Source organism: Tyto alba, unplaced genomic scaffold (assembly GCF_018691265.1).
Source record: "Tyto alba isolate M040663 unplaced genomic scaffold, T.alba_DEE_v4.0 Super-Scaffold_16, whole genome shotgun sequence".
Taxonomy (NCBI): Eukaryota; Metazoa; Chordata; class Aves; order Strigiformes; family Tytonidae; genus Tyto; species Tyto alba.
In genome coordinates this window covers 235,825-258,583 of record NW_024881278.1, presented here as the reverse complement: position 1 = coordinate 258,583, position 22,759 = coordinate 235,825, and the positions used below count along the sequence as shown (strand labels likewise).

Genomic DNA, 22,759 nt, shown 5'->3' with positions numbered 1-22,759 from the left:
TTCCAGTAAACTCAGTAACCACATAAATTTATGGACCGTGCATAACACTGACATAGATGTGGCATTTATCTGAGTCTTACTATTTGGTACCTCAGTTGTCCCTGTCTTCCTATAAAAGGTTCTTACCAGATGTGTACACAGAGAAAATTATGTATGAAATTGAAAACCAACAGACATATCTTTGCTTTGGGGGTGCTGTGAGGGATTCTGTAGGTGAGTTAATAAGGGAAGGGAAGAATTATGGTAACATATATTTGTCAGCCTTTTAAATTATTTTTTAAGAAATACATCATCATCAGAGCTCTGGCTCTTTTGCAGTTCAGAGTCCTACACTGGAGCTTCTCTGAAATTTCCTAAATCCTAAAGGCAAATTATAGCTAGTCTGGTATGTTATTTCTAAAGTTCTTCAGAAGTTTGTTTACTTACTAGACATAACAGTTCACAAAAAGCAACTAATTCTTACCAACCTCAAGTACGTGACAGGTGAAACAAGCCTGAAGGCCTAAAACAGCCATTGAACTTTATGAATGAGTTAAAAACAGAAAAATTCTAAGTATGTCAAAATTCTCCCTTCAGTGTACTGCTGTAGCACATTTCATCATAATGCAAGAGTTTTCTAAACCAGAAGCCAAAACCATTGTCTAAAAAGCTGAATATAGACACTAAGTCCATATTTATCAATTATCACAACCCAATTTCACTGCTCAAATATGGCTGTTAATAAATTTCAAATGTAACACAACAAATTCCAATAGAACTGGCCAAGCTATTACCTAAGAAAATATGTTTTAAGTTTCTCCCAACTCCTTAACATTCTGGTGACCTATCCATTTGGTTCTTTTAAGCAGAAATCTGATATTCACGTGTATTTTATTTAACTGATAGCAAGTTTCAAACCACAAGCTGCAAGTTAACATCAGAACAGACTATCTATTCTCCATGGTATATTGCTGCTATATCCTGGCTAAACCTTTAGATGTGTAAACACTGAAGATCAAACAAGTAATTATTTTCACATATGGACAGGTATCTTCATGAAATGACATGATTCCTCCAGTATTTGACCAGTGTTGTCATTGCATCCAAAATATTAAAGTAGCATAAGCTTTAGAGTAAGTGCCTAAACATTATTAACCTTCCATCTTCACACTCTCCTCCAATCTGCAAAACTTGCAAAGAAAGCCAGTGCCACACTTCTGGAATGCGGATGCTGCCCATCTGAAGTCAAGTGAATCAAGCTTCTACTGCAACTGGAAGAAACAAACTACAGAGAGAAACTGAGCTCGCTGAGCAAAAAGACAGTAGCTAAAGCGCATTCTCTGTGCACCACTCAGGTACCTAAAGGCTGCCAAAAGTATCTGGTTCAGCTGCAAGATGTCAGTTGTTACCCCCATGAGCACAGCATGAGGGCAAGTTATCTCAGCAGCAGTGCATCCCCAGGCTCTGTCTACAGCTCAGATAATGTACACAACACAATTCTCAAGTCCTACTCAGCACAATCCATAGAACACTCTTTTCAACCAAGTCACTTCATACTTTTGAGAGTGGTAGTCAACTAAGTAAAAAGTTGCACTATTTTAAGGGTTGACATCATCTGAGTCTGCTGAGTCCTATGGTTCTTTCCCCACTACACAAGTCTCCTTCCCTATTTTATCTTTTCAGTTCCATAAAGAGACACCACACAGCTGCTTGACTTAGCTGCACTGGTAATCCACATCATTCACAGCCAAGCCAAAGCAGCAGAACTATACAAAATAACCTGAGAACACAACTTTCAGTGTGAACAAAAGAAGCATGAGGAACATACACTTTTGGAACGACACAGTAACCTATTATCCTGCCTTAAATTTTTAAATGTGCATGCATTATATAAACACAACATTTCTAATCACTTCCAGAACTGCAAAAGAAAAAACTGAAGAAACTAGTAACTTCTTTCCCTTCTTGCCTTCATAGGCCTTAAGGATCAAACCAGGTAGTAGTTAAAGTATTACCCCCTCTCCCCTTTGTCCCCAACATTAGATCTTGAAATGGAACACCAACAGTTAGAAGTTAAACAAAAAGTCTGGACATTTTAATTCCCAGATTACTGTACTCTTGTTCAATGTCTAGCCATATTAATACAGCAGCACTTGCAGGCTGATAACTGATCTGTAGGGTGTATGTACTTTGTGAAATCACAACATAAGCACAGCTCAAGCATAAATCTAGCATACCATGAAGTACTAATCAGAGTCTCAAAGAGAATTTCAGGAAATGTACTCAATGCCCGGGTACTAATACTCGGGTATTATTTCACCCTTCTTTTTCTCTCTCGTTCAATTCTCTCCAGGTGAGTTCTCTGCCTTGCCATCTTCCTCATTTCTTTTGTTCTACACAGGTTTTTGTATCACATGGGTTGAAAACATAGTACTTAAGACCAAAAAAACAAACTCCCACTGAAAGTTTAGTCAGCTTTCCTTTAACTGTTCTCCAGTTATGTTTTTCCTCTTGCACCTCACTCGTCATGCTTGTTATTTTTTAGAAGTGTATTTTATCCTACATGAAAAGGCAACAATTATTCCTTCTTTCAATAAGAGGACTCAATTGATTTTGTACAATTCTATCTTAAGCATGAAAATACTTAGTTTCTGTGGCCTATTTCAGTCAAGAAACACTTACCTGGTTCTAGTTTTATTACTTTAATCGCTGCTAGCTCACCAGTGTTGACATTTCGAGCCTACAAAAATAAATAAATAAATGAATAAAACGTAGAGAGTAGAACACAGCAATCAGCTCCGCATTCTCAACTCAACAATCTTTGACAACATAGAGTCAAAGAGCAACTGAGATACACAAAGGTCTAAAACAGTGAAAGCACCTCAGGAGGAGACAATAAGAACATCTTGTAGAGTTACCTTTCATGCAAGGTTAATTTTTTTCCCCAAATAAATGCATTTATTTTTTTATTGGATTTACAGCATATATTTTCTTTAGGTAAGCATCATTATTGAATTCCATTATATCCAAAACACTTAATTAAAATAATCCATGACTGTGTTTAATAACAGTGAACCAAATAATAAGAATTCTGTAGCTAGCATCCTCATCTCAGGTACACATCAAAATTTCTCATCCTGGACTTATTTTCTAACAACAAAGCAATCTACCTAAAAAAAAACCCAAACCACTAGGCAGTTAATTTGTACCAAGACCCAAAGCCTTAAGTATGCTCAGGAAATTACACTGCCACACAACAGTCCTAAATTATGCAAGTCCTTGACCATGCCGTACTTCCATATTAAAATCCATAAATAAACCACTGAAATACCGACTTCAAAGCAGTTATAACATCCATGGATCTCACGGCAGACAAGCAGGGCCCAGGAAGTACCAAGGGCTGTACCCTGAAGTGTATGTGACTTGATCCTTACTCTGCACCAGTTACAGCACCCTCCCCTTGTTGCAAGAGTGTGAAAAAATAAAGCCAGCAAGCAAAAGAGTTTGAAAGCATTCCCACAGCAGCTCTGTGGCTAACTTCAGCAGCAATTACCCAGCAACTTAGCTGCATTTTGCACAGGGTTCGTCATGCTAAAGCCTACATTCTACTGAACAACTAAGGAAGTTACATTTTATAAAATAAGTCATTAAGAAGCAACATAAATGATTATGACAATGCTTTCTCTTCTAAAACTGTTACATTTGACTACTAACTGAAAACCAAGAAGCCATTTGCCCAGTGCTTTCAGGATACTTCCATGCCCCCACACCCTGCTACGGGGAGAGGGCAGCAAAGCTGCTCCCCAGCACTGAAGCAGCAGCTCCTAAGGATGCTCAGCTACAGCCTCTCCTCAGGGGTCTTGGTATCCAGAGCTGCACTGTGCTAGACCACCACTGCACTGAATGCTGTACCTGTTCTACCCCCTACACAGGGCACAGAAGGGGAGACCAGCCCTGCTCTTACATTTTCCCCCCCATCCACTTTCAAATCAAAAAAGGCCAGAATTACAGAATTTAATGATGCAGACAGCTGCCCACCTTTACAGTGGCTATTAGTCTAATTTAAGTCACTTTTGGACCCCAAAGGCTTTTACTGACTGGCCATGAGACTCACCAAATACCGACAGTATTGATTCTTAATATAGAAGCTTGTGGAACCGCAAGTGGAGGAAAAAAAAAAACCACCCTAACACTATGAAAAACAGCCAGCAATACAGTCTGGAAATGAATGCAGTGTGCATTCCTGTGTTTAGAGATCTACCCAGGTCATAATTAGCACAGCCAATCTCAAACCTCTCACTATTCCTTGCTGTAGTAATGCTCTTCTACAATGCTGGGAGTACTGATATTTGCTGGCTGATGGTTACAGGTAGATCTTGAGAGACGAGCAGAAATCCTATCAAAGTCAAGGAGTAGTCCAAACTTGATAGATTGTGGAAAAAAAAAACAGTTAAAAAATAAATTTTCTCTGTCAGCCTTCCCTGTAAGTCATTCTTTGCCCACCCCACCAATGGCAGCAGTGTCTCCACTCATCACTGTATGGTGGAAAAAAAGATGCTAAAAACATTAACAGCAAAAATAGGAGCTCCTTTTATCTGTACCATAGAATGACGGCAACACATGAAAAAGTGGCACCATGGAAGCATGAGCTAATATTTTTATTCCTTATTTCTCTTCCCAATACATGCTTTTCATGGTGAGAAACAAACACAGAAGCAAGATGCCCATGAATCAAAGGTTGGCATTTTTTAACCTCTGACATTAACAAGAAAAATTACTGAAGCTTTAATAAAGACATGAGATCATCAGGGATTCTTATTTAAGGACCTGTTTTGGGGCGACTTTTACTAGTAAGGTAATCAGTAAGACAACTGTAGCGGATACAAGTGAGGAGATCCTGAAGATATGCATCCTGCATGCAGCTGGGATGTGCAAACCAAGATGGAAAAATTTCATAGGCTTAAAGGACACTGCCAGCCAGAGAAAAAATGTCTGATAATTTTTTTGTCATTTTATTATTTATTTTTAACAATACTGTGTCCAGCTGTTATATTTCTTTCTCTGACTATGGCTCCATAGGTGCTATGGCAACTAAAGAAGATAGAAGGTAGGAAGGAGCTAGTGACAACTTCGGAACAAACTTGATTGAAATGCATGAGGATACTCATCACAAAATCTTCTGTAATGGTAATCCCAAAAAACTATCAATAGTAGACAGACAAATCTATAGATACATTTGGAGCTGGATATACAAAATCCCAGTCAAAGGAATAGAGTCTGAGCAGCAGGCAGCCTTGTCAAACCTGCGCTCTCCACACCTCATGGCTGATTCAGTCCCCTCCCACTGCAAAGGGATTTCTTCTTCAGTGTCATGTTCTCAGGTCTTCAAAATCATGAGCAGGAAAAACCAAATGTGTCTTAAGTATTTCTTTCTTTCTTCAACACCAGCAGTAGTGGGACTCCTTGGCCAGCTGGCCATTCTCTGGACAAGTATGTGCCAGGGCTCATGAAAGCCAGAAAGGAAGAACAGAATCTGATTTAATGCAGGTCACCAATGCCTTAAGTAACAGCAGGTTACCAACTCCTTAAGGGCATAAATTGTTACTTAAGAAAACATGAATTGAAGTTGACAATCTGAATGAGTTACCACTTTGCATTTAGATTGTTATCATTGAAGGTGTTGTCACAAGTAATAATATGAATTGCCTTTGTTAATCTGAGTATATAAAAAAAGGGATTGTTCTGATCCTACTGACACAAGGGTTCCCTACAAAGGATGAAGATTTAGGCACTCCTGACAGGTTTTATGAGATCTCATGAAATACCTTTAAAATCATCAGTTACAAAACAATTCCTTGCCTAAACTCATGAGTGAGAGACTGGGAAAGACTGAAGTACCTTATGTTTACCAATATGTGTTGGAGCTGGCTCCGACTCGAGCGTGCTTGTATATGTACCATACAATAGCTCAGTATGTTGAGGACACTGCCTTATGATTTCATTTAGCCTAATCACACTAAAGTTACCAATTACTTATGAGTTTTTAGATTGGAGCATCAATAAGGAACAGCTGGCTGAAAAAGTAATTTCAAACAACTATCTTTGAGTTAGCAAATGCAACCAAAAATTTCAAAGGGGCTCATGTAAGAAAACATATGTTCATTTTTTGTTTCCTCTTGCACCTTAAGCACTCTAACTCCCAGCCTTTCTGACGATGACGTTAATAGCAATAGCCAACAGTTTTTCCTCCCATCCCCGTTTCCAGGATCAGGAGCCTTCAACTAATTCCTTCACATGCAGATTTCATTATGTCAGTAGGAACACATTACACAGGTCTTCCAGAAGCCTACAATGCCTGCACCTACATGCAGTCACTTTACTAAATGTGTACAATGTCTGTTCTGGAAAACCATATAGAGATCCTCAATTCTACCAGTAGCTAAAAAAAAAAAACATACTCTTCCAGAGATCTAGACTGCCATATGCAGGGAGGAGTTTTAAAAAAATCCACCAACCACAAAGTTAAACTGGAGAAGCACTACCTAACTAAACAGGAAATAATTACTAGCATTTCTGTGACAGTAGTAGGATATCAGATCAAAATGTTGTATAAAAAACTGCCACTGACTAGAAGTAAAACCTAGAAAAATCTAGGTTTTGTTGTTACTGCATTATACAAAAATTCATTAACCAAAATGCCTCACAATTGGAAAGACATTATTACTATGAAATAGAGAAAGAAAGAGCAATGGTAGGGCTGCACTCAGATGAGTTCTATTTGGGAAATGTCAGCCAAGCAAGAGATGTGTATGGTATGTGTATGAAAAGAAAAGGAGGTGGAAGAAGAAAAGGAGGAGGAAGGGTAGTATTTAGCACTGCCTCTTAATAGATGCCACAACAGCAGATTCATAAGAAGGAAAGATCTGTGCAGCTGAACCTGTATAGACATAAAATCCAAGGTCCAAGGAGGTAAATCTCTTGCCAAGTTTATATTTGTCCTTCAAATGGAAACTGGTAATATAAAATATATAATGCTGCAACAAAAACTAGGCCGAAAAGCAAAGTCTAAGTCAGTAACAGCAACATACTTCTAGTTTTGATTACTTCCTATGGGAATTGTTGAAGAAAATGTAGACAAGTGATCTCTAAACAAGTTGCTACTTCACAAGATAACTGGTCCCAGGGCACAGACAGGCCACCTGACCCCAATTAGCTCTGCTCTTCAGGAAACACACCCAAACAGCTTCCCAACCTCCTTGCTTCCAAAACCTAGTCCTCCCCCCTTCAGCCTCCCTCAAACTTATATGACTCCTCCAGAAGACAATTCAATCCTTCAAGCCAGCAGAAACCCACTTGCTTCCCTTTTTTGGGTTACTTTTCTGCCAGGTTAGCTAACTGCACTGGTCCAGGGGGCCAGAGCTAACGCAAGGTAAGGAGGGCAAGACAGCCAGGAGCAGGGTAGGGAATTGCCCCTCTCAGGCACAAGTGACCTTTAACATCAGTTCAGCCCATCCTACAAAGTCACAGCTGTAATTAACAGGAACCGAACTACTCAGAATTATGCTCAAAGTAATTAGGTTCCACAGTCTGGTAGGAGGCATGTTACCAAACCATGACAGCTACAATTTTAGAAAGCAATGCTTTGATAAAGGTGGTGCTAAACAAAATGATCTGAAACAAAGGCAAACAAAAATTCCTACATAAGGCATGGATTCTTGGTTAAGGAAACCACAGTCACAGAAACTATTTACAGCATTCCTATTAATATGGTCTCCGTGGGAATACTACATGCAGCACTTCTAACTCCAAACCCCCCAAAGAATGGCATAAATTACAGAGGGCCTGGGAATAGGGACAATTACAATGGCAATTTCGTATCAAGAGAAAGTAAAGTCTTTCTAAAAGAGAGATGGAGTAAACACAGAGCAAACAAAATTAAGCAACCACCTTGTTTAACTCTAGGAATATTTCCTGAAAGTGAGCAGGACAGAACAGTGTCTCTTTTTCATAATCAAACCCCCAAAACTCTTCTTTTAACACTCTGCTGACCACCCAACCCAATTAAATTCTTTGCAACAGTGAAATACAGAAACACAAAAGACAGAAATTACTCGTACAGCAGTGTAACTAATTGTCACCCTTTCTGTAGGGTGACATTTTGGATGAAAATATTTGACAAAAGCAGAATGTGAAATTCAAGAACTTTCCTGATATGTAATTGCCATCAGAAAAGCAATTTTCCTATCAGTTTCTCAACTAGATTAAGCTAAATTACCTGACAAGTTTACCAAGACATAGAAAACAAAACCCACACAAATGCAAACATGACATGCAACCCGCAATACTCAACTCCAAAAAAACATTATTAGCAGATTGTCTGTCTGTGTTTTGTTACAGATATGTCCACCATCCAACAAAGTAGTAACTATATTTCACCATTAACTTTAGCAGTCGAGCGGAGTCAGCTCTGGAAAAGGGAAACGATTTTAAGTCCTGTGTTTTTCTTAAACTTCTAATATGAACTTTGTAATATTAACGTTTTAGCTATCTATTGTGGCAACATAGATCACTAAAAAAAAAATAATTTTAAAAACCCAAACATCATCTCTTTTTCAGACCCTCACTGAAAACCAGTGATTATGTCCCTGGGATATATTAAGAACTATGCAACTCGGATAACACTTCATCTCCTACAACAAACTTGCAGTGGCACTAGTTAGAAGAGATGCATTATTGTTGACTGGGTATATTTGACAGAGAGCTAATGACATGAACAAGTTACCCATTATCTTTCTTGTGATGCATTCATTATCATCTTCTCCAAGGCCTCTTTGAAAGTTGAACTTGGGTGGGAGGGTAGGTAATTATAAACTATTGGTTCAAGCCAAAAATCCATGGGGTGCACTAGTATGTTTCCAGCTACCAGCTAAACAGCAGGGCTCACAGCATCAGGATCATATCAATCTGACCCATATCTTCACTCCCTTTGAGTCTGCACCACAGGCTCTTACTTCAAATTCAAAAATTTCCACAGTAGAGACTCTGCCTTTAAAAAAAAAAAACAAAACAAAACAAAAAAAAAAAAAAAAACAAAAAAAAAAAAAAACAAACAAAAAACCGAACAAACAAACAAAAAAACCCCAAACAAATAAAACAAATCAAATGTTTAACCCATGCCCCATTGTAGCTCAGTTCAACTAAAACAGAGCAAGGAAGTAGATGCCAGTTTGCTCTGCTTGCAACTCCTCAACACTTTGCCAGGAAAGCAGGTTACAGAAAGGTCAGCATTTAGCAAGAATGTCAACATAACAAGATTGTCATCTTATTAAGGCAATAATCCCTACCCACTAACAGCAGAGACACCTCCCTACATGGATCTCCCTGCTAAGGGGGGAAGCCCACAATTTACAAATAACAGTTTGAAGCTGCCTGAGTACACCGAGTGCTTGGATCCACTCTGCTGAAACCCCACCACTGGTGAGCATCATCATCACATGGCTATTCTCAACTTCACACAATTATTTCATCAAGCATGAAGTTCACTTTCAGACAACAGGATGAAACAAATGAAAGAGGCTTTATGAAACCCCTCACAAATTTAAGATAAAGCCCTAGTAAGCTCACGTGCGGATACCACTTAGGACTACATTACTTCCTCTTTGTCACATTAAAAGTAACCAGCTTTTGTTATTATTTTTGGGCTACTTTTAAACTCCACTTTGAAGGTGCCTTGGGCAAGACCTTGCCTCAAAATGAAACAGGCAATAATCCATCTAGGAGAAATTTTCCCTTCACTGTCCACAATATAATCAGAAAGCACTTACCTCTCTCTCATCTAAAAAAAAAAAAATCCCAAAACAAAACTAAACAACAAAAAACCCCAAACCTGTAATACCAGCCTAGTGTATCCTGGTCCTGATAGATCACTTTCTATCTCAGCTGTCACAAACAGATTGTAAATATAAACTCACTCAAAGAAGGTCTCACTCAAGAAAAGTCACAAGCAGTGCCAAACACTGGCCACTCACAGAGCACCAAACTGAAGGCTACTGCAATGTAAGTATGATAATCATCAAGAAAACCTTGACAAATCCAATGAAACTCAACAGGTTTCAGATGCATAGAGGAATTGCAAATGTAAATATTCACTCTATGGTTGGAGGTAATGTCCTTAAAATTAAGCCATAAACATGGATAACTTAGCTAATTCACATACATCAAAATCAGGTACAGAACACTGAAATCTGATTAATAAGACATCAAAGCCCACAGGCCAGTTAAACTGCATCAGAAATAGAGCTGAGCACATCAAAATAAGAGTTTGCAGAAATACAGACAAACAGAGCATAAGGCAAGTAAACTTGGGTAATTAAAATATTGGCATAGTACACAAATACTCAAAGAAAGCTGGCAAGGTGGGGAAAACAATACAAAACCCCCTTTCAATTCAACAATGAATAAAGTAGGGAGTTTGCATACTAAGAGCACAGTAACAAGAGGATTTCTGTCCTGAAACTTTCATAACATTTAAGCAAGCTGAGATTAAACCAAAATTGCCCCAAAACAAACAAGATTTAATTCTAGGCATATTCACTTAGTCAGAAGCAGTAACAGTGCCAGTTTTGCGCACCTCAGATTGTGGAATAGCTCTAAATGTTCCCCTGCAGTCCTGCCCACCAATACAAGTTTTACTTAAACACACCCACTCACCCTGTGATGGCAAAAATGGACCAGAAGACACTTGGAAAGCAGATGGTTAAAGTGATGCGTCCAACCGGCTGCACATGATTCTCCCCTCTGAAGTGCAAAAGGCTGCACTTCAAATCTCCTCGGTGCTCCAGCACCAAACAGGAGCACGTGACAACCAGTCATCCTACCTGTGGGACAGACTGCTGCATCCCACCAGGCAAGAGTTCAACCGGATACACAAATAACAACATCAGCTGCAGAGCAGAGAAAAACGTCGAAGTACGCTATAGAGCCCAGAGCCAAGCTTATGTTCAGCTGCTGTTGCTTTAGCTTTGCTTCTCCTATGCTTCTGAATTTCAGAAAGGATCACGAAGGACTCTCATCCTAACGACACCTTTCCTGACTTCCCAGTTTGCCCTCTGACTGGTCAGCCTCACGTCTGACAGAGACAGAAGCACGAAACACTGGTACTGCCACGCAAGACAGCAACAGGAGCAGTAGCCGGGACGAACAGCCCTGCTCGCTTTCAGGCACACAATTTAAGGTATCAACTTAGCCTAGAGACGAGCGAGCCAGCGTGCGCTCCCCGCACCACCGCAGCCCCCGGCTCGGCCTGGAGGGGAGCCGACCCTCGGAGCCCGCCCGTGAAAGAGACGCCCAGCAGCGGGAAGAACCGGCTCCCAGGGCGGCTCCGCGGCCGCAGGAAGCCGGGAAAACGCCGCCGTCCCGCACCGCCAGCCCCAGGCCGGCAGTGGGGCCCGGCCGCCGCCGAACGCCGAGGCCCGGGGCCGGCCAAAGCGGCGGCAGGGGGAGGCGAGAGGGGCAGGGACCCTCCGGAGTAGAACCGGAGACGGTCAGGGCGGGGGGTCGCCGCGACGGGGCAGACCCCGCTAGAAGTGGGGGGACGGAGAACGACCTTGCTGCCCGCAATGGCGGAGAGCCCCCTCAGGGCCGGGGACGAGGGTGTTCCCTTGGCAACGGAAGCCCCCTTCAGATTTCGGAGGGCCGACCCACTTGCTTGGCAACGGAACCCACCATCGTGGGAGGAGGGGGGGGGGGGGGAGGAAGGGAGAAGGGGGAAGGGGAGGGGGGGCGACACACTCCCCCCCTTCCCCCGCCAGACCGCGGTGCTACGTCTACCTTGTAGACGTCACCGTAGGTGCCGCTGCCGATGCGCTGGATAAGCTCGAAGTCCTCCTGGGGGTTGCGCCGGGACAGGTCGCACACCCGCCCGCCGCCGCCTCCGCCGCCGCTCATGGTGCCGGGGGAAGGCGCCACTCAGCCGCAGCCCCCCGAGCCGGGGGAGGGAACCCGACACCGGAACACTCACAACTTCCCCCCGGCCCGCTCCCACAACATGGCGCCACGTCTCCACACTGCGCAGGCGCACAGAGCGCCACCACCCCCCCCGCCCTTGCGCTTACTCGGGCCGGCGTGAAGCGCGGAGGTTTCTCCTGCGCAGGCGCGCGGCGCTCCGCCTCGTGCCCGGTCCTGTACGGTTCTCCCGACCCCTCGCTACGCTTCTGTGCGTTGGGGGTGCTGGCAGTGGCGCTCAGCACCCGCCCCTGCTACCGCACCCACCCCTGTTACCGCACCCGCCCCTGCTACCGCACCGACCCCTGCTACCGCACCGACCCCTGCTACCGCACCGACCCCTGCTACCGCACCCGCCCCTGTTACCGCACCCACCCCTGCTGCCGCACCCGCCCCTGCTACCGCACCCGCCCCTGTTACCGCACCCACCCCTGCTGCCGCACCCGCCCCTGCTACCGCACCCGCCCCTGCTACCGCACCCGCCCCTGTTACCGCACCCGCCCCTGCTGCCGCACCCGCCCCTGCTACCGCACCGACGCTGGCGGCACCGGCAGCGCTTGCGAGGCCGCCCTCGCCGCTTCCCGCCGCCGCCCCCCGGGCCGCGCCCGGCCGCTCCTCGCCGGGCACGCAGGGCTGTGGCGGACTTGCAGCTACGTGGGCATCGACTCCCGCCTCGACAGCCTCATCTGCAGGGGTGAGAGGCCCTGCCGGCTCGGATATTCCCCCTAGTTCAGCCCCTGTGCGTGCAGCCGGGGACCTAAAAAAACAGCCCCGTGCCCCTACCAAAAAAGACAGCACACTTAAGAGCCAGCCCCTTGTGGAACAAGAACCGTAATCCACCCCCGGAGCCCAAGTGTGCAGCTGAGGACCCGCAAATTCACCATCCCCTGTCCCTGCAGCTGGGGATCCCCCCCAGCGCCAGCCCCTCTGTGCATGCAGCTGGGGGCCCCTGCAGCAGCTGGAGCCCAAGGACCCCCCCATGCTGTCCCTGTGCACTGGAGACCACCTTCCGTGTCCCCCGGTGCTCAGCCTCTAGTCTCTAGCTTGGGACAGGGTACTTCCCCACACCTTGGTGTGTGAGAACCCAGGGCTCTCTGCCCCAGGGCACAAAACTGGGAACCTACTGGGACCCCAGCATTGCCCGTTTGCCTGCAGCCTCTGGTGTCAGCTCCCGAGGGAGCTCCTGGGGCCTTTGCTGGCTCCTGTGCGGTATTTGTCCTTCCCCAGTGAGGCAGGGAGCCATGCGTTACGGATGTTCCCACATCTGCACGATGCTGTGCACCTGCCAGTCCACTACACCAGTGGAGCAGCATCTGTGCACACCTATCCAATACACCCTGGTGGGGCAACATCTTCCACTCTTCTACAGGACCACTTCACCTTATTTTTTGATTTTTATGGAGTGTCGTGCATGCCCCCATGGGATAAAGTGTACATCCCCCTCCTCTCACACCAGCACTGCTGGTCCCGCTTCCACTCCCATCCTGCACACAGGTTTCCAACCTGGAGGAGGCATGTGGGTGCTTGCCTCCATCCCCAGTGTCTTAGTTTGGGCTGAAATAGAGTTAATATTCCTTTTCAGGGACTAGATGAGTGCTGTGTTTTGGATTTAGCTTTGGGTTTGGCATGGGAAGAATGCTGATAGCACACTGATGTTTTCAGCTGCTGCCGAGACTTCAAGGACTCTCCGACTCCCCGTGTCCTGCCCGTGCGCAAGGGCACAGGGAGCAGGGAGGGAGCACGGCCACAGCACCTGACCCAAACTGGCCAGTGAAATATTCCAGATCATGGAACGTCATGCTCACTATATAGAGGAGGGGTGGTTGGGAAGGAGCTCTCTCGCTTCTGGGATTGCGATTGTGGGATCTTGGTATCTCGGGGTTGCTAGCTGGGAACGGGCTGGATATTGGTTAGCAGGTGGTGAGCAATTACGCTGTACATCGCCTGTTTATATATCTCTTTTTGTTTTCCCCCATCATCGTTATTGTTCTCATTTTATTGCCATTATTAAACTGTTCTTATCTCAGCCTGCGAGTCTCCCTTCACCCCTCTAATCCCTCCCCCATTCCCAGGTGGGGAGGGGGAAGGGAGGGTGATTAGCTGCGGGGGTTGGTTGCCGATCAGGCCCAAACCACAACACCCAGCCATGCCCCCCATCCTCTCTGTGTGGGGAGCAAATGCCAGATGGCTGTGGGAACCCTTCTCTGCAGATGTGCAACCCCTGGAGCGTGGCTCTGTAGCATGTAGGTCCCAGGGCACCTCTTGGCCTCTGTGCTGGTGAACCGGGAATGGCTTTTCCCACCACCTCCTGCTGCCAGTGACTGATGGGTGAAAGAAATAGAGTGGGACGAGGCGTGACTTTGGACACAAAGCTGCACTGTCTGCTTGCTGCCACTGCCTACCTTGCCAAGGATGTTGGCATGGGGAACCCTTTTCTCCACTGAGAAGGTGTGTGGGGACAGGGAGCTGGACGTGGCCCCATTTCAATGTGTGATTACTGGAGCAGAGAAGGAGCTGAAGGGGCTGAGCTCTGGCATGTGTAACAGTGATGGCTGTGAAGTTGCATAGTGTCTGCCAGTCCCACCAGCCACCCTGGGCCATGCATCCCCGTCCTTGGCTTAATTTTTACAACTTTTTCTCTCACAAGTAAAGCAGTCTCAAACTTGCCAGAATTGGATTCAGGCCACTGTGATTCTTCCTGGCATGTGACTGAGGGTTTTGGGGCATGCTGTGCTGCTTTCTGCTGCAGAAAAGCCAGGACAGGTGGTAGGCATCGATTAGTTGGATGAGGCTGACACAGATGCTTTGAGAGCTGATGCAAGGGGACTGGGCTCTGTGACAAGCTCAGGAGAAGCAGCAGCTCTGAATGAGTTATGGAAGGAAATGCCAGGGAGTTTGAGCTCCGTCCAGAAAGGATAATGGACATCCTGCTGGGGAGCACTGATAACCTCATCACCTGCCAGCTCTTGCAGTCTTCATTTTTATCTCATAAGAGGGGAAATGGGTTATAGTTCTTCCCATGTTATATTCTGGCCAAATTCTGCTTGGGTAGAAATGGTTATGAATGAAGCAAGCAGCGTTATTTTTCCCCTTAAATCCTGCTTTCTATCCCTGACAGCTGCCTGCGCTTCTTCTGTTTTTGTAAAAACACCCATGGGTTTCTCTGGGAGTGTCCATGTCCCTTCTTGGTACGAGACAGATGGAGCTGAGAGATGTGCCCTCCACTGCCTTCAGAAACAGGTCAGATCAAATGGGTATTTGGTATAATTTCCTTATCCAAGCTTTGGGGCGACCTGACCTGCTTTCTCTTTTTCCTCCTATTCCTTAGATATGGCTACAATAGGACAGTTGAGCCATATGCTGCAGAGAAGCAGGCTGGGCATCTCTTCAGCACAGCTCAGAAAGGTCAAATGAATTCAGTAAAACTGCATTTGGCTGTTTAACATTTTTGTGGCAGTTCAGCCAATGCTTTTATTTTAAGAGTTCTTCCGATGATGTTGGGGGACTCGTCACACTTGACTGCTCTGCCTCCAGGGATCACGAGCCCCAGTTGTAGTCAGTGGCACCCCACAGCCACAGAAAATGAGGCTTGCTGAGGCTGGATGCCTTGTTATTTCCAGCTGTGTTCACAACCCATCCATTCTGCAGCTGCTGCTTAGATCCAAAATACCACTCCGTGCTCTACAGCCCTAAATCCTGGTGTTGTGGCTTGAGCCTGGTCGGCAGGCAAACACCACACAGCTGCTCACCCACCCTCACCCCTGACCTGGGAATGGGAGAGGGAATTGGAGGGGTAAAGGGAGACTCGCAGGTTGAGATAGAAACAGTTTAGTAATGGTAATAAAATAAAAACAATGACAGTAATAGAAAGTATAAACAGGCAATGTGCAATGCAATTGCTCACCACCCGCTGACCAATACCCAGCCCGTTCCCAGCCAGCGATCCCGAAATACCAAGATCCTGCAATTGCAATCCCAGAAGCAAGAGAGAGCCCCCCCCCCTTCCCGACCACCCCTCCTCTATACAGTGAGCATGACACTCCATGATCTGGAATATTTCATTGGCCAATGTGGGTCTGGTGCTGTGGCCGTGCTCCCTCCCTGCTCCTTGTGCACTTGCGCACGGGCAGGACACGGGGAGTCAGAGAGTCCTTGAAATCTCAGCAGTAGCTGAAAACAGCAGTGTACTATCAGCATTCTTCTCATACCAAACCCCATGCTGAACCTAAACCACAGCACTATTCTAGTTACTAAAAAGAAACATTAACTCTATTCCAGCCCAAACTAGGACACCTGGACACTTCTGGAAGCAGGAGTGCTGGCTCCTCGGCTGGCATGCATTAGCAGGCTCCACCTGGTTCCAGCCAGGTGATGCCAATGCAATTTGCCATGGTTAAAGACCTCTTCCCACCCCTCTGTCATCTTTCCATACCAGATGAAAAGGATGAGGCATTGCATCTGCCAGTGCTGTGGAAGGAAGGTGTAGCCTGGGGCCAAGCCTGCCCATTTTGCTTATGGGAATGGAACTGCTGCAAGAGGGAGGGTGTCCTTACAGTAGCTGCAGAGCACCTACTTGAGCTTGGTGGGATCAGACATGGAGGCAGGCAAGTGCTATCTGCGAGTGTGGAAGACTTACCTTGGTCAGGAACAGCTGCAGTTTGTCTCAGTCCCAGGGCAGGTTGGTTGTGGTCAGAAACTGTGCCTCAAAGAAAGCGACTGAAGGAAAGTTTAAATTTAGAGGGTCCAGTTGGCTCCAGGTGTGGGAGGCACACGTACACACATCCCATACTGGTATACCCCTGTTGCAGTCACTCCTGATGTCTAGGGTGGAGAACTAATCCTCAAACTTCCAAGGATGACTTTAACAGTGTAAAAAAACAGCAGTACAGCCTGGACATTTTTCCCCTCAATCATGAGGCTTTTATGTTGTGCTTCACAGAAAACAGAAGATAAATCTTTCCATCGTGATGTCAACAGTCTAAAGACTTGGCTTCTTCCATGTTGTCCTCCTCTTTAACACCTCACCAGAGCAGCTGTTTGTCCTGCAGCCAGCATCTCCTGGGTACCACTTCCTTGCTGCATCCCACATTGACTCCTGTCTGTTCTGGGATGCTTTTGCTGGTTGCTCCCCATTCAGCTCAGCAAAACCAACTGTACCCTCCCATGCACCCAGCACCCAGACTCAAGGAGGGGCACCCACACAGGATAAGACCCTTTGTGCTACATGTGTAGTTTATCTGTAAGTGGCTATATGCCCCGAAACTGCCTTTTAATGCAGCCACCTCCATGGTGTCAGGCCAAGGAGCAAGGTGCCAGTGACAGCTCATACTGGCATTTTCTCTGCAAGGAATGCAGAAAGCAAAATTGTCATTTTTTTTAGGGAAATGGTGCTCCAGGGCAGTGATGGCTGGGTAGGGGGCAAGGTAGGGCATGTCTCCATGGCATTTGTCAGACAGTGGCACTTTAGGGATGCCAATTGGTAGTGCAAGTTAGTGATAGCCAGTTCCCAGTAGACAGGGTTTCTGCCTGAGATTTTGTGTTAGAGCATTGTTTCTCCTGCTGCAGTGCAGGCCTTTTCTGGGAAGGTTTTGTCTTTGCTGGGAGAAGCACGAGTATAGTGTAAGAGGAAAAACACTGATTGCCTTTGCTTGGCAGCCCAGTAGTATTTCCCCATGTTTCTACATCTCTGTGTAGAAATACTTATCTGTGTCTTTCAGAGAGAAGCAGTATCCTTTTGGAAGGGGCAAGGGGGAGGAAAGAAGTCAGGCTCCTGTGTAATGGATAATGTTTTACAAGTGCTGCTGGCCATCAGTGGTCTCCAGAGGATCCAGGACACAGGTGCTGGTACTGGGAGAAGCTGGACAGAGGTGATTACTCAGAGGACAAAGGGTGGGCAGGAGCTGAGCAGATGGTAAAAGGATGGGGAGGAGGTGGGCAGGCATCAAGGACTATCTGAAGGAAGGAGGGGTAATTCCCAGCACAGGGAAGGGAGATTGGTTCTGGTTTTGGTTACCTGCTATGGGAACACCTCATCTTCCTCTCTGGTAGGCATCTCTCAAAGATGCACTGCTATGAAGTACCTCTTTTCCCAGCTGGTATGCTTGTGCAGTGTCCCTTTCAACCTGATGAAGATGATTCACCAGGACAAATGGCATCTTCTCTGTAAGTGTTCAGCACGGCCCACTCCTCCCTGGTGAGGCTTGTGGCTCACACTCTCCCTTTCATGTGAAAAACACAGCAATGAGACACTAGTGTGCAGAGGAGGGGGCTGAGGAGGCAGGATCCCACCAGGGCCCAGTCATCAGCAATTTTCACCCTCATTTTTGCTTGCAGGCCACTATGGTCAGTCCAGGAAAGTGTGAACACTACATGCAAGGGTTTCTAAGCTTATTGAACATAACCTGCTCTTAGCCACCCTTCACAGGCAGATCACCTCTCCCCTTGCCTCTCCAGGGGTCTGTAGACACCAGCTTGAAAGCCTCCATTCTCATGTCACTGGAAAATGTCCAGCAGGAGATGTGTCAGAAGCTGATGACAGAAGCCACAGGCTAAGCAATTATAGCAGAACCTGTCTGCATGGAAACTCCATGGCATTTAGAAACTGGAGCATTTCTGTCCATCCAAGTTACTTTAAATTTGAACTCTGGAAGGAAATAGAGAAGAAAAAATGTATCACAGTGTTTCTGCATAAAACCATGCTGCACCCACAGCCTGAAGGTCGTATGGCCGAAGCCGTATGATTATATGGTTCATATGATAGTGGGAAGTTTATAGCACAACTACAAACCCACTAGCCTGTAGCAGCCTTGCTACAGCATCGCTTTCTACTTAAAAGTACTCACTCCTGGGTCCAGGACTACTCCTCCTATGGGTGTGCCTGGAATGGGCTATTTCTAGGTGTCCCTCCACTTCCTCCTGCAGTCAGAGGCTTCTCTGTTGTAACACCCACTCTTCATTTCTTGGGTTTGGTGGAAACAGACTTGAGAGGGATCATGGCTGGATTCTTGGGCATGGCTGCAGCTGTTCTCCACAGGTGTATCGTGGCAGCAGTCAGCTTCTTTTGGGAGGAAAGCCTCAATCAGCACGTGGCAGGTCTGCTGCTCCTGACAACAGGTAACGTGTTGTTCTAGCATGCTAATTATGGATGAAGGCTTCACCAGGTTTCACTTGGATAGGCAGCGTGCATTGCCACTAAGTAAAACATGCCTTTTCTTCAGCTCTGCAGTTGCTGTGCCTTGCATGAAGTGAGTTGCTTACTCATACAAGCAGAATACCCAATAATTAGAAACAAAAAAAACCTGTGAAAAATGCTCTAGACTTCATACAGCAGCAGGAAAGGAGCACAGGGCTAAAACAACTGTTTCCTCCTCTCTATGTATGAAGCAATCTCTGTCTTCTCCAGAACAGAAGAGTTCCTTGATGCAGTTTACAGTCCTTGATGGTGGACTAAATATTTCTTTTAACACTGAAGTAGGAAAGGGGAATGCTTAAAAAAAAAAAAAAAAAGTCTTAGTCATAAAATTAGAGGTTGTTTAGAGGGGGAGGAAGGGTAAAATCCACAAACAGAAAGCCGGCATGGGTTTGAACTGTTCAAACTCATGAGGCTAAGCACAACACCTTCTCTTCTGCCAAATGAAAAATTTTGACTTGATCAGCTGTAATGCACAGCACAGCTATATTTTCTTAATACATTTGGAAAGTACAGGCCTGCTGAAAGGCTCACTGAGCATGGCTATTTTAGATGCTTAGGGAAAAATGACACAACAGAAAATCTAGGCTGGGAGAAGGGTATCAGCATGGAGGTGGGGAGCAATTTAGCCTGAGTGGTTCCTCTGTAGAGGTATGTGGAGGGCCACCCATAGTGGTAGATTACCTGCCCAATAACGTCCAGATCAGATCACATGCAGCACATGCAAAACAATTTCCCCTGGTTACTCTGAGGCATGCAGCAGGCTCTACTCCCACAGAGGGGATTTGGCATCACAACACCAGCTTGCACGATGTAATTGCATCCCATGGGTCAGATCCAATCACAGATGGAGGTTTTGGCTACCTTGCTCTGTTTGAAGGGCGGGCATGACTGAAATTACAAAGACTCTTATTCTTAAAAATCAAAACCAGAAAGTTTGCTGCATGCAATTCACAACCACAGAGCTAGTGCTTAGCCTTGTGTAACTGGGTAATACACAAAAACTTTATAAATGATGGTAATTATCACCTGTGTGCTACCCAAGATAACTTATACCATTAAATCTGGGTGAAAGTTATTTGATTAGTAAGGCATAACATTTATTTTGTTATTCATGCTATGCTACATCTCAAAATAATAACGTGATTATTTCATTTATAGGAGTATTTTGCACTATGTCTCTGCACTTATGCAGCCAGCATATCATCTTTTCATATTCATCTATAATCTTCCTGATGATGTAAAACATGGATACAGCTGCTCTGTATTTTGCGCTTAGTGCAGCCTGGGATTTACAACAGCAACTGGATGTCTTTGCACAGCTTACCCATTTGTTAGCAGGGGCAACATTACGCAGCTGATGTCTACCAGGGACACGTCCATATGACTGTCCACCTGCCACCAACACCCTTCAACAATGACTGAATGGTATTTTTCGAGACTTACTCAAAGAAGCAGAAGTGAAAGGAAAACTGAAGTCAGGATTCCAAGCACAGAAGTCTGATTCTTCAGAATCTGACCATCTTGTTTTACCATTTCAGCAAGCTGTTCTCCCATGCTGCTGAACAGAGAGATTTGGAAAGGAGACAGCTCTCAGACAGATCTCAGGATCACATGCTTCAGTTCAGCATGCCAAGTACATGCAGAGGGATATATTTGCACTGGAAGGTAAAAGGGGGAGGAAAGTTGCTGTAAGAGTTTAGGGCTATTTATTTTTTTCAAGGATCTGTACATAAAGAAATCAAGGAAAAGTCACTGCTGCCAAATGAATCCTAGACAGAATTATACCCCCTCCCCCAGAGCATCATCTGTAGTGTTTTACTTCATCGCCTTCTGCACCTGACCCTAAAGGAAGGCTTTGGTGGCCCTCTGCTCCCAAAATTCCAAACCAGAGCTTTTCTCTTTTAAATTAGCACGTACCTGTGTTCTTTGTGTATCCTCTGTACATGAAGTTCCTGTGTAATTTGTAAATAACCAAGATTTCCATTCTGAGCACCTGAGCTGCACTGTGAGAAGGATTAAATTATTCCTGTTACATTCCTGGATGAGCTCTTGGCATTTGCCAAGCTACAGTATCTGTAATAAAATATCTGTCTCTGTCAAAAGCATTTGCATCAACTGCAATTTCATGACTTGGAAATGGTGTATCCTGCAAAGCAGAGAAAGTTCATAAATCAGGAGGGTTGTAGCCTGGACAGTGGTTTCACCAAGCATCCGTATGGGGCAGTGCATCATGCTGGAGTTAGAGGCCCAAAGAACCTCTCCTGCTTGGGCCAAGAAGCCACCTATGGCAACAGAGGGATGGGGAGATGCTAGAAGGGGCGTGGTTTTGTATTTTCCAGTGCTTAATTGCAGGGACATGTGAGTTGGCAGATGAGAGCCCCATGCTGATCTGTTAGACAGCACTCAAACTGACAGAGCCAGTCTCCACAATTAAGAGACTTCAGTGCTATGTTGATGCATCTGTCACAGCTCATCCAAAGCTATGAACCTCTGCCATCTTCTAAAAGCCAGTGTTGCCCTTGATGCATGGCATCCCTACATTCATTGCCAGACTAGTGTTTCACAGCTGCTGGGCACAGGGAAAGAGTTGGCCAGGCCCCTAGAAGGTCCCCCAGGCTGCCCTGCAGAGGGTACAGACTCTGTCAGGAATGAAGCAGACGGTGGTAATGGAGCAGAGCAATCAGAGAAGCCAGTTCTGTAGTAAGGGTGGATGTGCACAAAGTACAGGATGAACACAAAGGGGAATGGTGGGGGAAAAGGTCAAACTCAGAGTATTATGAGCATAGAGCTGGGAAGAGAAAAAGGGAGATGTGAGATGTTGGAAGAGAAAAAGGGAGATGTGAGATGTTGGTTGAAGACCAAAAGAGTGGGAGAGGAAGAGAAGGTGAGAGACAAGTGTGGTGGAACAGGCAAGTATTGCCTTAATGCAGTAACCATCAATTAAATGACATCAGAAAAAGTCAGTGTCAAATTAAGCTAAGAAACACTATCATACAAAGTAGACTAAAACCCAACAGATCAGTTAATTGATCTGGGAGAAATCAATATGCCAAGAAGCAATGGCAGGAGAAACCAGCATCAGTACTAAACACAGCTTTGGGGACAGCCTTCCCTGCATTTCTGTGCTTGGTTTCACCACTGAGCACAGAGCAATGTCTCTCAGCAAGCAGTTAGGTCCTGCTGGAGCCAGATCATACCTGTTTATGTGGTTGCCTTGTCATACACAGATCAAGGCAGAAATCCTCTCTCCACATAGTTTATACATCTAATATAACACCAAGAATGTTTAACTTGTTTCCATCTTGGGTGAAGAGCACAAATATTCATGGGTGACACTAAACTGGGGGGGGTGGCTACCATAATGAATGTCAGAACTTCTTCCCAGAGGGACCTCAGTCAACTTGAGAAGTAGAACCTTGTGGTGTTCAAGGAGGAGATGATCAGAGCTCTGTGCATGGGGTGACACAACCCCATGCATTCAGCCAGGCTGTGAGATTTAAGCTGGGCAGCAACCATGCTGAGAAGGGCTTGGGGTTATAGCAAACAATGGGCTAACCGTTGGCCAGAAGCATGTTCCTATCGCAG

General features: G+C 45.5%; 2 protein-coding genes across 4 annotated transcripts in view; one reads left to right on the top strand and one right to left on the bottom strand.

The window, feature by feature from the left end:
• MAP4K3 (mitogen-activated protein kinase kinase kinase kinase 3) overlaps window positions 1-12,076 on the bottom strand; it is an 84,852-nt gene extending 72,776 nt beyond the window's left edge. For 2 of the 3 annotated variants that reach the window (XM_042789281.1, XM_042789283.1), the window contains exons 1-2: window positions 11,809-12,075; window positions 2,662-2,719 (exon numbers count right to left, since the gene is read on the bottom strand). In XM_042789281.1, the coding sequence (XP_042645215.1) occupies window positions 2,662-2,719; window positions 11,809-11,925 (175 nt within the window). In that variant the 5' untranslated portion in view covers window positions 11,926-12,075. Of the gene's footprint in view, window positions 1-2,661; window positions 2,720-11,808 lie in introns of all 3 variants that reach the window. The other variant, XM_042789282.1, reaches the window with a different exon arrangement.
• Window positions 12,026-21,279, top strand: TMEM178A (transmembrane protein 178A). Its single transcript, XM_042789791.1, is given in 6 exon segments — window positions 12,026-12,035; window positions 12,215-12,676; window positions 18,031-18,144; window positions 18,961-19,100; window positions 20,336-20,382; window positions 20,384-21,279. Coding segments are annotated over 6 exon segments (948 nt in total). The 3' UTR covers window positions 20,559-21,279.
• The last annotated feature ends 1,480 nt before the right edge of the window (window positions 21,280-22,759 follow it).